Source organism: Carettochelys insculpta, chromosome 15 (assembly GCF_033958435.1).
Source record: "Carettochelys insculpta isolate YL-2023 chromosome 15, ASM3395843v1, whole genome shotgun sequence".
In the NCBI taxonomy this organism is placed as follows: Eukaryota; Metazoa; Chordata; order Testudines; family Carettochelyidae; genus Carettochelys; species Carettochelys insculpta.
Window position 1 is genome coordinate 38,976,569 of NC_134151.1, and position 10,605 is coordinate 38,987,173.

A 10,605-nucleotide genomic window follows, 5' to 3' on the forward strand; every position below is an offset into this window, starting at 1 on the left:
CCCTGCACGGCTGGGCTGTCTCTTGGCCGTTGCTGGGCTGGCCAGGTTTTGCACCCCACGGCGGAGGGAGCCCTTGTTCTTGCCCGGGGCAGGGCTGTGCCACCCCCGTGCTGGCCCTGGGGGAGCTCTGCTGGTTGTGCAGAAGTGTGCCAGGGATCCCTGTGGGCACCAGTGCTCTGCTGAAGGGCAAGTGTTCTCGGACTTGCTGATGCTGGGTCAGAGGCCACAGCCCCCCTGTGCAGTGCTGCAACCCTGGCTGCTGGGGGGGGCCCAGAGCAGGGATCCCTGGCGGGAGCTGTGCCAGAGGGAGGCTACATGTGCCCCTGCAGGGCCTGGCCTGGTTGGGGGGTGGGGCTGTAAGGCAGCCCAGGAGGGAGGCTGAAGGGAAGGGACCCACCCCTGCTGCTCCTGCACAGCACGTTGCCGGCAGGGCTCCTGGGCCCCTCCAACAGGGCCGCTGTGCCCTGCAGCAGCTGGAATCCCTCTGGGCCTGGGCCTTGTGCAGGCGCCTGCCTGGTGTCGGGGAGCGGTCCCCAGCCAGTAACTAACGTCATCACCACTTGCCTGGGGCACGTCCCCCTCAGCCCCCGGGTCCTTCTGGCTTCTCCCTGGTGTCTGGCTGCCCCCACCGCCCCGTCCGAGCCCTGCGGGAGGGAGGCAGAGTGGTAGAGCGTTGGCCTGCTAAACCCAGGACTCAGTCCTGGAGGGGCTATTGCGGGGTCTGTGCACCTGGCCTGGTGCTGCCCAGGGGCCAGCAGGGCTGGTCCAGCCCCTGTAGCCCACTGCAAAGTGGGAGAGGTGGGGGGCTGCAAGGTGCAGTGCCATTGGCTGGTGCTTGGGGCTGCAGTGTGCCCGGTGGCCACAAGGGAACAAGAGGGCCCCAGCCCCCCCCCGGGTGTGTCCCCTCCCCAGCACTGCAGCCCTGAACCCCGGCCTGTGCCACCCCCAAGCCCCAGCCCTGCTCCACTCCCATCCACCTGTTCACCCCCCAGCCCTGTTCCCCGGCCTAGGGCACCTGAGGCCATAGGGCTGGGCTGGGGGTCGCTAGCTGGGGTGCAGGGTGTGAGCCCTGGGCCTGTTCTAGCCATGGGAACCAGCCTGTGGGAACACAGCCTGAGCCTGGGGCCCGGTGCCCCCAGCCCCAGCCCAGGAACAGGAGCCGGGCAGCTACGTGGGACACCAACTGGCTTTATTGGCGGCAGGGCTGCTGTGTCACTGGCAGCGGCCCTGCCTGGCTCGCACAGGGCCGGGGAGGGGAAACCACAACACAGCACGGGGAGCACGGACGCGACTGCCACACGGGGGTGTGAACAATCCCTATCAAAAGTGCCACAGAGGGAGCAGAACCGCCGGGAGGCGCGTGCAAGCGGAGGTGCGGCAGCCCTGCACCAGGGCAGGGGGGGGGCTCCTGCCAGCCGGGCGCTGGTGGGCCAGGCCCGTGGCACTGGGAGGGATGCAGGACCACAGGCCAGGCCTTGAGCTTCTGGGCGCGGCTAGCGGCCCCAGGGCAGCGAGGCGGCCGCTGGCGAGGGCCCTGGGAACAGGGCTGCAGGAAGAACTTGTGACTGAAAGGGGGGAGGGGTCCTCTCCATCGCCCCCGACTGGCACCTGCCCTGGCAGAGGCCAGGGAGGGGCATGAGGGGTATTGTCATTGTGCTGCTGGTGCAGGTGGTGGGCAGGCGCAGCCGCTATGCTTCTGGCTCGTACTCCTGGTACTCCTCCTGCGGGGAGAGATGGCGCCCGGTGTGCGAGGCTGCCGGCACCCCCAGTGCTGCCTCCACCTGGGGGACAGCCTGGCCCACAGCCCCGAGCTTCGTCGCCCCCAGCACCGGCCTCCTCGGCGGAGGCACCCAGGCAGGTGCTGCCATCAGGCATTCCCTTGGGTTGCCAGGCCCCAGCCTGCCCCCGTGTGCAGCCCCAGGGCAGGGGGGACGTGTGCCCTGCATCGGCTCGGAGCTGGTTCCCCCCAAGTGTCCTGGGGTGGTTGGAGCAGGTGCCCCATGGGCTGGGTGTTCCAGGGACAGTCTGCTGTGGGGCGGGGCTGGGCTGGGAGCTGCCCGAGCTGGGGGTGGGGCTGGCTGCCTGGCCTGGCTCTGCCCGAGGCTCAGACGCACAGCCAGTGGGCCCAGACTGCAGGCCAGGCAGTGCTGGCGCTTGGTCTGTGGGGCTGGTGCCTTGGCTAGAGAGCCCATCCCTGGCAGCTGGGCTCTGCGGTCCCCGCCCCTGCCCGGCCCTACCTGGGGCGGCTCCTCGTAGGTCTCACCCTCTGGCTGCAGCAGAGGCTCCGTCAGCGGCTCTTCCGCGGCCTCCTGCCCAACCTCCTCAGGCTGCAAGGAGAGGGGGCATCAGCGCAGGGCCCGGGCCCATGCAGGGCACACCTGGGGCGGTTGCAGCTGGGGCACCAGAACCTGGGCAAAGCTTCACAAGTGCAGCTCTGCTGCATCCCCACCCCGCCCTGCCCCCCAGCTCCGCTGCATCCCCAGCCTGCCCCACCCCCAGCTCTGCCACCCCTCACTCCTGCCCTGACGGGGGCAGGGCCCTGGGGGTGGGGGCTGTGTAGGGCAGTTGTTGCTCTCCCATTGTGTTGAATGTGGGCTCCAGAGCCCTGTGCAGGGCAGCGAACGGCCTGGCCTGGCCCTGGGCGGCGCTGGTGAGGGGTGGCTGGGTGCTGCCCACTGCTAGAGGATTGGGGGTGCTGTTGGGCTCAGTATGGGGTCAGGTTGGGACACTGCTCAGGTCCCCCACCCACCCTGCAGCTGGCTCTGCGCCTGGTGCCAGGGACCCCCACCCCTGTTGGCCGCCAGCTGCTCAGCTGCATCTCCCCGCCCACCGTGCCACCGCTCGGGCTATTCTTGGATAAGCTGCAAGCAACAACTGATGGCAGCTTGGCTTCAGCTGCTGCTTGTGCACAGCCTGCGTGAGCACCACCACTGCCACCGTGCGCATGCATCCAAGCAGGCACGGCCCTGTGTGCTCACACCTCCATCCACAGAGCCTGGTGTACACGCACCTCCACCCACACAACCCTGTGTGCACACCTCCATTCACACAGCTCTGTGTGCTGCCCCAGCCACGTGCACTCCCGTCACACACAGCCCCGTGTCACACCTCTATGCACACAGCCCTGTGTGCTGCCCCAGCCACCTGCGTTCCTGTCACACACAGCCCCGTGTCACACCTCTGCACACAGCCCTGTGTGCTGCCCCAGCCGTGTGCTCCCATCACACACAGCCCCGTGTCACACCTCCATCCACACAGCCCTCTGTGCTCCCCCAGCCACGTGCGCTCCCATGACGCACAGCCCTGCGTGCTCCCCAGTCCTCATGTGCTCTCTGTTCACACACCGCTCTGTGTGCTTCCCCAGGCACGTACCCAGGTATGTTCCTGCACACACGTGACTGCCCCGCCTGTGCACACATCCAAGCCGAGCACACACCCCCACCCACACAGAGCCCCTCCCCACACCCCCCGCCGGGAACAGCTGCTCTCCCAGCCCCTCATGCTCTCTGCAGGCGCCAGGCTGGGCCCCCAGCTGCAGGGAGGTGAAGCGCCGTCTGAGGGTGGGGGGAGCAGCTGAGCCCCGTTTACAGCTGGGCTTTCCACCAGCTGGCGCTTACCCTGGCACAGCCTGGGGCCTGCTGCTCCAGAGTACCTGGAAGGGGCCAGAGACCAGCGCTGACCAGGACACTGGCAGGCAGCTCTCTGGGGTGCTGCAGGGCACCAGGGTGGGGGGAGGGCTCAGGGGCGCTGCAGGGCACTGCGGGGGGAGGGCTCTCTGGGGCGCTGCAGGGCACTGGGGAGGATGGAGGCCGCTCACCTTCAGCTCAGCAGGGAACTCCTCCTTCTTTACCAGGCCGGTGGCAGCGGCAATGTTCCCGGCCCCGGAGATGACGGCGCCTCCCAGCTGGGACGCCTGCTCCTTGGTCTTCTCTGCCACTGCAAGAGCCAGGCAGGGCGCCATTGGCAGCCGGGCAGGGGCAGGGCTGCTGCTCCCACCACTAGCCCTCGCTGCCGGGATCCCCCAGCCAGTCCCAGTGTCAGACACCCCCTCCCCCACATGCGGTGTGGGGCAGCGCCGCATCCCTGCATGTGGCCGCCTGAGGCGAAGGACGCGGGCAGCCGGCTCTTGGGGCCGTGCTAAGCAGCCAGGCAGGGGAGAGGAGCTGGCTGGGGGCCCCCTTGGTCCGACTCTGCCCCAGCCCCTAGGACCTCCGGGTGCCCACAGCTGGGGCTCTGCTGCTGCTCTGCTTTTGATGCCTGCAGGGAGTGGGGGACATGCGCAGCCAGACTCCTCCAGTGCCCCACGCAGCTGTGGGGGGCAGGGGGCAGGCAAGGAGAGTGGCAGCTACCCAGCACAGGCAGCTGCAGACCCCCTAAAATGGTGCCCTTGCCCCCCTGTACCCCTCCCAGAGCCCCCCCAACACCTCCTGCCCCCCAACCCCTGCCTCGAGGTCCCCCCAACTCACCACGCAAGCCCCCCACCCCCACTGACTCTCAGCCCCCCCACATCTGGTTCTTACAGGTACCGATGTCCGCCACCCACGAGACGGCAGGGCCTGTAACCCCCCAGTCTCTGCAGCTACCTTCCCCACTTACATAAGCCCTGATTAGCCTGAGCTCGTTAGCGCAGCGCCCCCCCACCCCGCAGGCCAGGCCGGGTACCTGAGGTGACGCCTTGCACCACGCCTTGGGTTTTGCTGCCTAGAGCGAGAGAGCGAGTGAGAGGCGGGTCAGAGGGGCCAGATGCGGGGAGGGGTAAAACCCCGGCTGCAGCCGCACAGCTTTGCCTGCCCGGCTCTGCAGCCCCTGCCACCCCCAACCCAGCAGCCCCAAGACGCCACGCACCAGCCCAGCCCAGCTCCATGCCCGGGCTGCCCCACCTCCGCCGCAGCAGGCAGCCCCCCCAATGCTCCCCAGCACCTCCACACCAGGGGCCCTGGGCTGGTTCCCCCGAGGATACCCCAGGGAGGTGCTGGGGGCTCTGGCTGGCACAGGGTGCCCTGGGCACAGGGTCCCTGTACCACAGCAGAGGCATGCACTGAGCACCCCAGACCTGGCTCTGGGGCATGGGATTGTGAGTTGCTGCAGGGAGAGCCCTGGGGGCTGTTCTGGATCGAGCTCCCTGCGCTGGCCAGGCCAGGGGGCCAGCGAGGTGCTCTGGGGGCGCAGTGCCAGTCTTCCTGCTGCTTGGGGCCCCAGGGGCTGGCAGAACTGGTCCTGTTCCCCCAGCCCAGAGCAGGAACCCGGGGCCAGCTGGGAGGAGAGCCCTCCCTCCCTGGGCCCAGGGGCGCGGGAGCAAACAGCTCCTGAGGGGCAAGGGGCACCGGCCAGCCCGTCAGGCAGGGCTGGGGTGCTCCGAGGGAGAAGCTGCCCAGCCTGCAGACATCCGCAGGGCACAGACCTGCCCCCAGGCTCTGCAGGGCCGGCGCTGTGCCTAGCAGGGCCCTGCTCCTGGCACATGGGGACGCAGCAGTCACTGGCCATCTGCACCACCGCCTGGGCCCTGGCACAGCCAGGGGAGGGGAAGGGCTCCTCCGCAGGGGCCTGGGGCTGCTGTGAGCTGCCCTGGGCTGGGCTGTGGGGGGGCAGTTTCCACACAGGGATCAGCCCCGCCAGGCCTGAGCTTGCAGCACTGGAAGCCAGAGCCCAGGCGCGAGGCTCAGCCAGAGGGAGAAACGACCCTGGGAGCACCCGGGGGAGCCAGGCTGCCCAGGGGCTCGCCAGGGGCCGCAGGATCAGGTGTGCCCTGGGCAAGTGAGGCCAACCCTGCCCAGCTGGTGCCTGCACTGATGGGGGGCCCTGGCAGCGCCCAGGTGCTGGGCTGGCTGGCAGAGGCTGCCCTCCAGCACGAGGCAGCCAGGCCCAGGGCGCAAAGGACGGGCGGTGGAAGCCGCAGGGGCGTCCCTCAGGCTGTGGGCAGGGCTGACGCATGCCCAGTGGGGGCACCGTCCCCAGGGCCAGGAGAGAGACCCACCCAAGTCCCAGGCAGCGCGGGGCAGCAGGGCAAGGCACACAGAGGAGCAGAAAGCCCCGGACAGAGCGACCACCATGAGCCCATCGCTGCATTGAGGAGTCCCAGGCCTGTGGGAAGAGGGACCTGAACCCCAGGGCCGGGCAAGGGGTGCTGCCCTGCAGGGGGGACCATGGCTGGGAGGGGCACTGCCCTGCGGTGGGGGGCCGTGGCTGGGAGAGGCACTGCCCTACGGGGGGGTGGGGCCGCGGCTGGGCAAGGGACGCTGCCCTGCGGGGGGCAGGGGGTGTGTGGCTGGGAGGGGCACTGCCCTACGGGGGGGCGGGGCCGCGGCTGGGTGAGGGGCACTGCCCTGCGGGGGGGCGGGGCCACGGCTGGGCAAGGGTCCCGACCAGAGTGAGCAAATGTGAGAGCTGGAGCAGCTGAAGGCCTGAGCCTGCACCTCTGCCCACGGCACAGGCAGTGCCAAGGCCTGGGGCCCTGGTGCAGCGTCCCTGGGAGCTGGGCTCTCGGGCAGCCCCCCAGAGACAATCCAAGGGCGCAGGCTGCCGGGTTTGCCCCCTGCCGGCCGAAGCGTGGGCTCTGCACGGGGTTGTAACGGGCCAGCGAGGTGGCTGCAGCCCCCCAGGGCAGAGAAGGGGGGGGGCCCAAGAAGATCCACCTCAGTCACTGGGGTGTGCCCCGGGGGACCCCCTTGCGGGCCAGATGGCCTCCTCCAGCTCCCCTGGGGAGCAGCACGGGGCTGTGCTGCAGGGCTGGGGGGGCTGGCAGTGCACGTCCTGGTGGCCTGGGCTCCTTTGCCCCAGGCACTGCCCCGCACCCCACCGTGGCTGTGCTGCAGCAGGGCTGAATGCAGAGCCGCCCCATGGCTGCGCCCTCGCCCGCCCGTCGCCGGGCACTGGCGTGTTGCTCTCGGCTGCCACCACTCCGGGCCCAGGGACGTGAGCTGAAAGGCTGCTGCAGCCCTGAGCTGGGGGGGCTTCCACGCCGCGCCCCCTGCGCCTCGGGGGCTCTCCTGGCAGGGGTGGGTGGAGGGGCAGCTCTTTGCCCCTCTCCCCTGCAGCTCGTCAGGACTACGTCAGTGCCCTCCCCGAGGGGCTGCTCTGGCCCCCACGACCCCTGCTCAGCCTGAGGCTGGACCCCCTGGGAGCAGAGCCTGGACAGGGCTGAGGGCGTGGGCACCGGGAGCCGTGGGGCCCTCGCAGGGCCTGGCCTGGGAGTTAGACTGTGCTGCCGAGGTCCGAGGGGTGGGAGTGGGGGTGTCCCTGCCTCCAGAGGCTCATCTCTGGCACCGCAGCCCCCCAGGGACAGCCAGCCCAGCCAGGGCCCTGAGTCAGAGCCACACCCCTGTGCCCAGCGTGTGGGTCGGCAGCGCCTCCCCTGCCCCCCACTCCACCCCACCCCAGTGCCCCTGCAGGGAGGGCTTGGGCCATGTGTGCCCCACAGAGCCCCCTGCCTGCCCCACCGGGTGTCTGGTGCTGGGCATCACTCCCACGGGGCAGGAGATGAGGGCCTGGAAGCTGGGGGGCACAGAGTGAACCGGGGGGGGCAGGTGGCTCCAGCTTGCAGGCTGCCGACCCTGCCGCAGTTAGTAGCCGACTGGGCAGGGCCCGCAGGGGGCACTGGGGGAGTCCCAGCTGGCCCCACCCCTGGGCACTCTGTGCCAGGCAGCCCAGCCCGGATGCGCACAGGGACCTGGCAGGCTCAGGCCACTGACCTGGTACCCAGCTGGAGGACAGCCTCAGCGGGCGCCACAGCTGCTGCCAGGCTGGGGGCACACGCCAGGGCAGGGACGCGGGGTGCTGAGGAGCCAGGCCAGGCATAGGGTGGGGGCAGAGTGGGCACCGGCTGGGCTCGGGCAGGCGTGGGGCGGGGGGCACCGGCTGGGCTCTGGGGCAGGCGTGGGGCACCGGCTGGGCTCTGGGGCAGGCGTGGGGCGGGGGGCACCGGCTGGGCTCTGGGGCAGGTGTGGGGCGGGGGGCACCGGCTGGGCTCTGGGGCAGGTGTGGGGTGGGGGGCACCGGCTGGGCTCTGGGGCAGGCGTGGGGTGGGGGGCACCGGCTGAGCTCTGGGGCAGGCGTGGGGCACCAGCTGGGCTCTGGGGCAGGCGTGGGGCGGGGGGCACCGGCTGAGCTCTGGGGCAGGCGTGGGGCGGGGGGCACCGGCTGGGCTCTGGGGCAGGCGTGGGGCGGGGGGCACCGGCTGAGCTCTGGGGCAGGCGTGGGGCGGGGGGCACCGGCTGGGCTCTGGGGCAGGCGTGGGGCGGGGGACACCGGCTGAGCTCTGGGGCAGGTGTGGGGCGGGGGCAGAGTGGGCACTGGCTGGGCTCTGGGGCAGGCGTGGGGCGGGGGGCACCGGCTGAGCTCTGGGGCAGGCGTGGGGCACCGGCTGGGCTCAGGCAGGCGTGGGGCGGGGGGCACCGGCTGGGCTCTGGGGCAGGTGTGGGGCGGGGGGCACCGGCTGGGCTCTGGGGCAGGCGTGGGGCGGGGGGCACCGGCTGAGCTCTGGGGCAGGCGTGGGGCACCGGCTGGGCTCTGGGGCAGGCGTGGGGCGGGGGGCACCGGCTGGGCTCTGGGGCAGGCGTGGGGCACCGGCTGGGCTCTGGGGCAGCCTGCGCCGCCTGGGATGCAGGTACCCGCCCGCCAGGAGAGCGTGTCTCCCGCACAGGAACTGGGCACCCCCAGCGCCCCCGGGGTGCCAGAGCGAGGGGGGGGCGCAGGCAGGGTCCCTGGCTCCGGCTCCGGCATCCCCGCCCCGCCTTACCCACGTAGAGCACCCCCTCCTTGGTCTTCTCCGCCGCCTCCGCCACCCCCTGCTTGGTCTTCTCGGCCGCAGCGACCACCCCCTCCTTGGCCTTGGACAAGCCCTTCATGAACGCGTCCATGGCGCTGCTCTGCACCGACACACGCCGCAAGATGGCTCCGGGGCCCACGGGCGGGGAGCGGGCAGCCGAGCCCACGGGGCGCCGCGGGTGGGCCCCCATAGGCCCATCGCCGCCGCCCCCGCTGTGCCCCCCATCGCCCCCCTGCCCCCCGCCATGCGCCCCCGTCACCGCCGGGCCCCCCCGCCATGGGCCCCATCGCCCCCCTGCCCCCCCGCCGGGCCCCCCGCCATGCGCCCCCATCACCGCCGGGCCCCCCCCCGCCATGGGCCCCATCGACCCCCTGCCCCCGCCATGCGCCCCCATCACCGCCGGCCCCCCCCGCCATGGGCCTCCATCGCCGCCGCCCCCGCTGTGCCCCCCATCGCCCCCCTGCCCCCCGCCATACGCCCCCGTCACCGCCGGGCCCCCCCCGCCATGGGCCCCATCGACCCCCTGTCCCCGCCATGCGCCCCCATCACCGCCGGGGCCCCCCCCGCCATGGGCCCCATCGACCCCCATGCCCCCCCGCTGGGCCCCCCGCCATGCGCCCCCCTCACCGCCGGGGCCCCCCCCCGCCATGGGCCCCATCGACCGCCTGCCCCCGCCATGCGCCCCCATCACCGCCGGGCCCCCCCCGCCATGGGCCTCCATCGCCGCCCCCCCCCCCGCTGTGCCCCCCATCGTTCCCCATCACCCCGTTGCCCCCCCCCGCCATGGGTCCCCATCACCCCCTGCTCCCCGCCGGGCCGCTGTGCCCTCTGCCCCGCTCCCTCGGCCCGGGCGGCGGCTCCCACCTGCGATGGGCGCGGGGGGCTCAGCTCATGCCGGGCGGGCTCCGCGCGGCTCTGCCATGGACCGCTGCGCTGTGCTGCGCTGCGCGGGGATTTCAGCCGCAGCCTGCGCCGCCCTCGCTGCGCTGCCCGGATGTGGCCAGGCCGGGGGGCGGGGCGGGGAGCGGGAGCCGGAGCCCCCCCGTTCCCGGGCTAACCAGCCGGGTCCCTCCTCTGCCGTTGTGCTGCGGGGCGGGGGTCACACAGAGCCGGGAGCCCCATTGCGTCAGCCCACCGGCTCCCCGCCCCGCCGCGCCGAGGGAAACTGAGGCACCGCCCGGTGTTCCTACAGGGCGGCGGGACCCACACGCAGCCGATCCAGGGGGATCAAATCCCCACCCCTTGGTCCCCCCAGCCGCAGGGCGCAGCGTGGGGGTGGCTGGCGCCAGGACCAGCCTGCTGCCCGCCCCCTGCCCTGGGCAGAGGGGAAGAAGGACCAGGCGGGTGGCGACCCCAGGCTGCCCCACACCTGCCCAGGGCTCTGGCCTTGGGATGCCCCCTCCCCCCAGGCGGGGAGCCCAGAGCAGGGTGGGGGGCTCTCCTGGCTCTGGGCTGCTAGGCCTTTAAGAGCAGCTCCAGATAAAAGGCCCTGGGCAGGGGAGGTGCCTATGTTGAGAGATGGCTGCAGCTGTGGGGGTGAGTTGCAGTCTGGGTACCTGGCTGCTCTGAGCCTTGCCTGGGAGCTCGGGGGAGCCGGGACCCGGCTCTGCAAGGCCCCTTGGCCTGCCCTGTGGTGGTGGGGGGTTAGTGCCTGTGGGGAGCTGGGGTCCTCTGGGCTCTTGCCCCCTGCACCCATTGCTGGGGGGGGGTCCCAGCGGCTGCAGTGGTGTGTTCCCCAGGGCTGGGCCAGCCCTGGGTTCAGTAGACTTGGAGGCTGCAGGTCCCAGACAGCTGTGGGCAGGGTGAGGGTGCCGGGGGACCAGCTTGGCGCAGTCAGCACT

General features: G+C 72.0%; 1 protein-coding gene across 1 annotated transcript; it reads right to left on the reverse strand.

Annotated features, from left to right (window-relative positions):
• Window positions 1–1,174: 1,174 nt before the first annotated feature.
• On the reverse strand, window positions 1,175–9,785 carry SNCB (synuclein beta). Its single transcript, XM_075009359.1, has 6 exons — window positions 9,629–9,785; window positions 8,735–8,864; window positions 4,663–4,701; window positions 3,818–3,936; window positions 2,238–2,327; window positions 1,175–1,721 (listed from the first exon to the last, which is right to left on the reverse strand). Exons 2-6 carry the CDS (start codon window positions 8,853–8,855, stop codon window positions 1,689–1,691), a joined length of 402 nt encoding a protein of 133 aa, XP_074865460.1. The 5' UTR covers window positions 8,856–8,864; window positions 9,629–9,785; the 3' UTR covers window positions 1,175–1,688.
• Window positions 9,786–10,605: the final 820 nt, after the last annotated feature.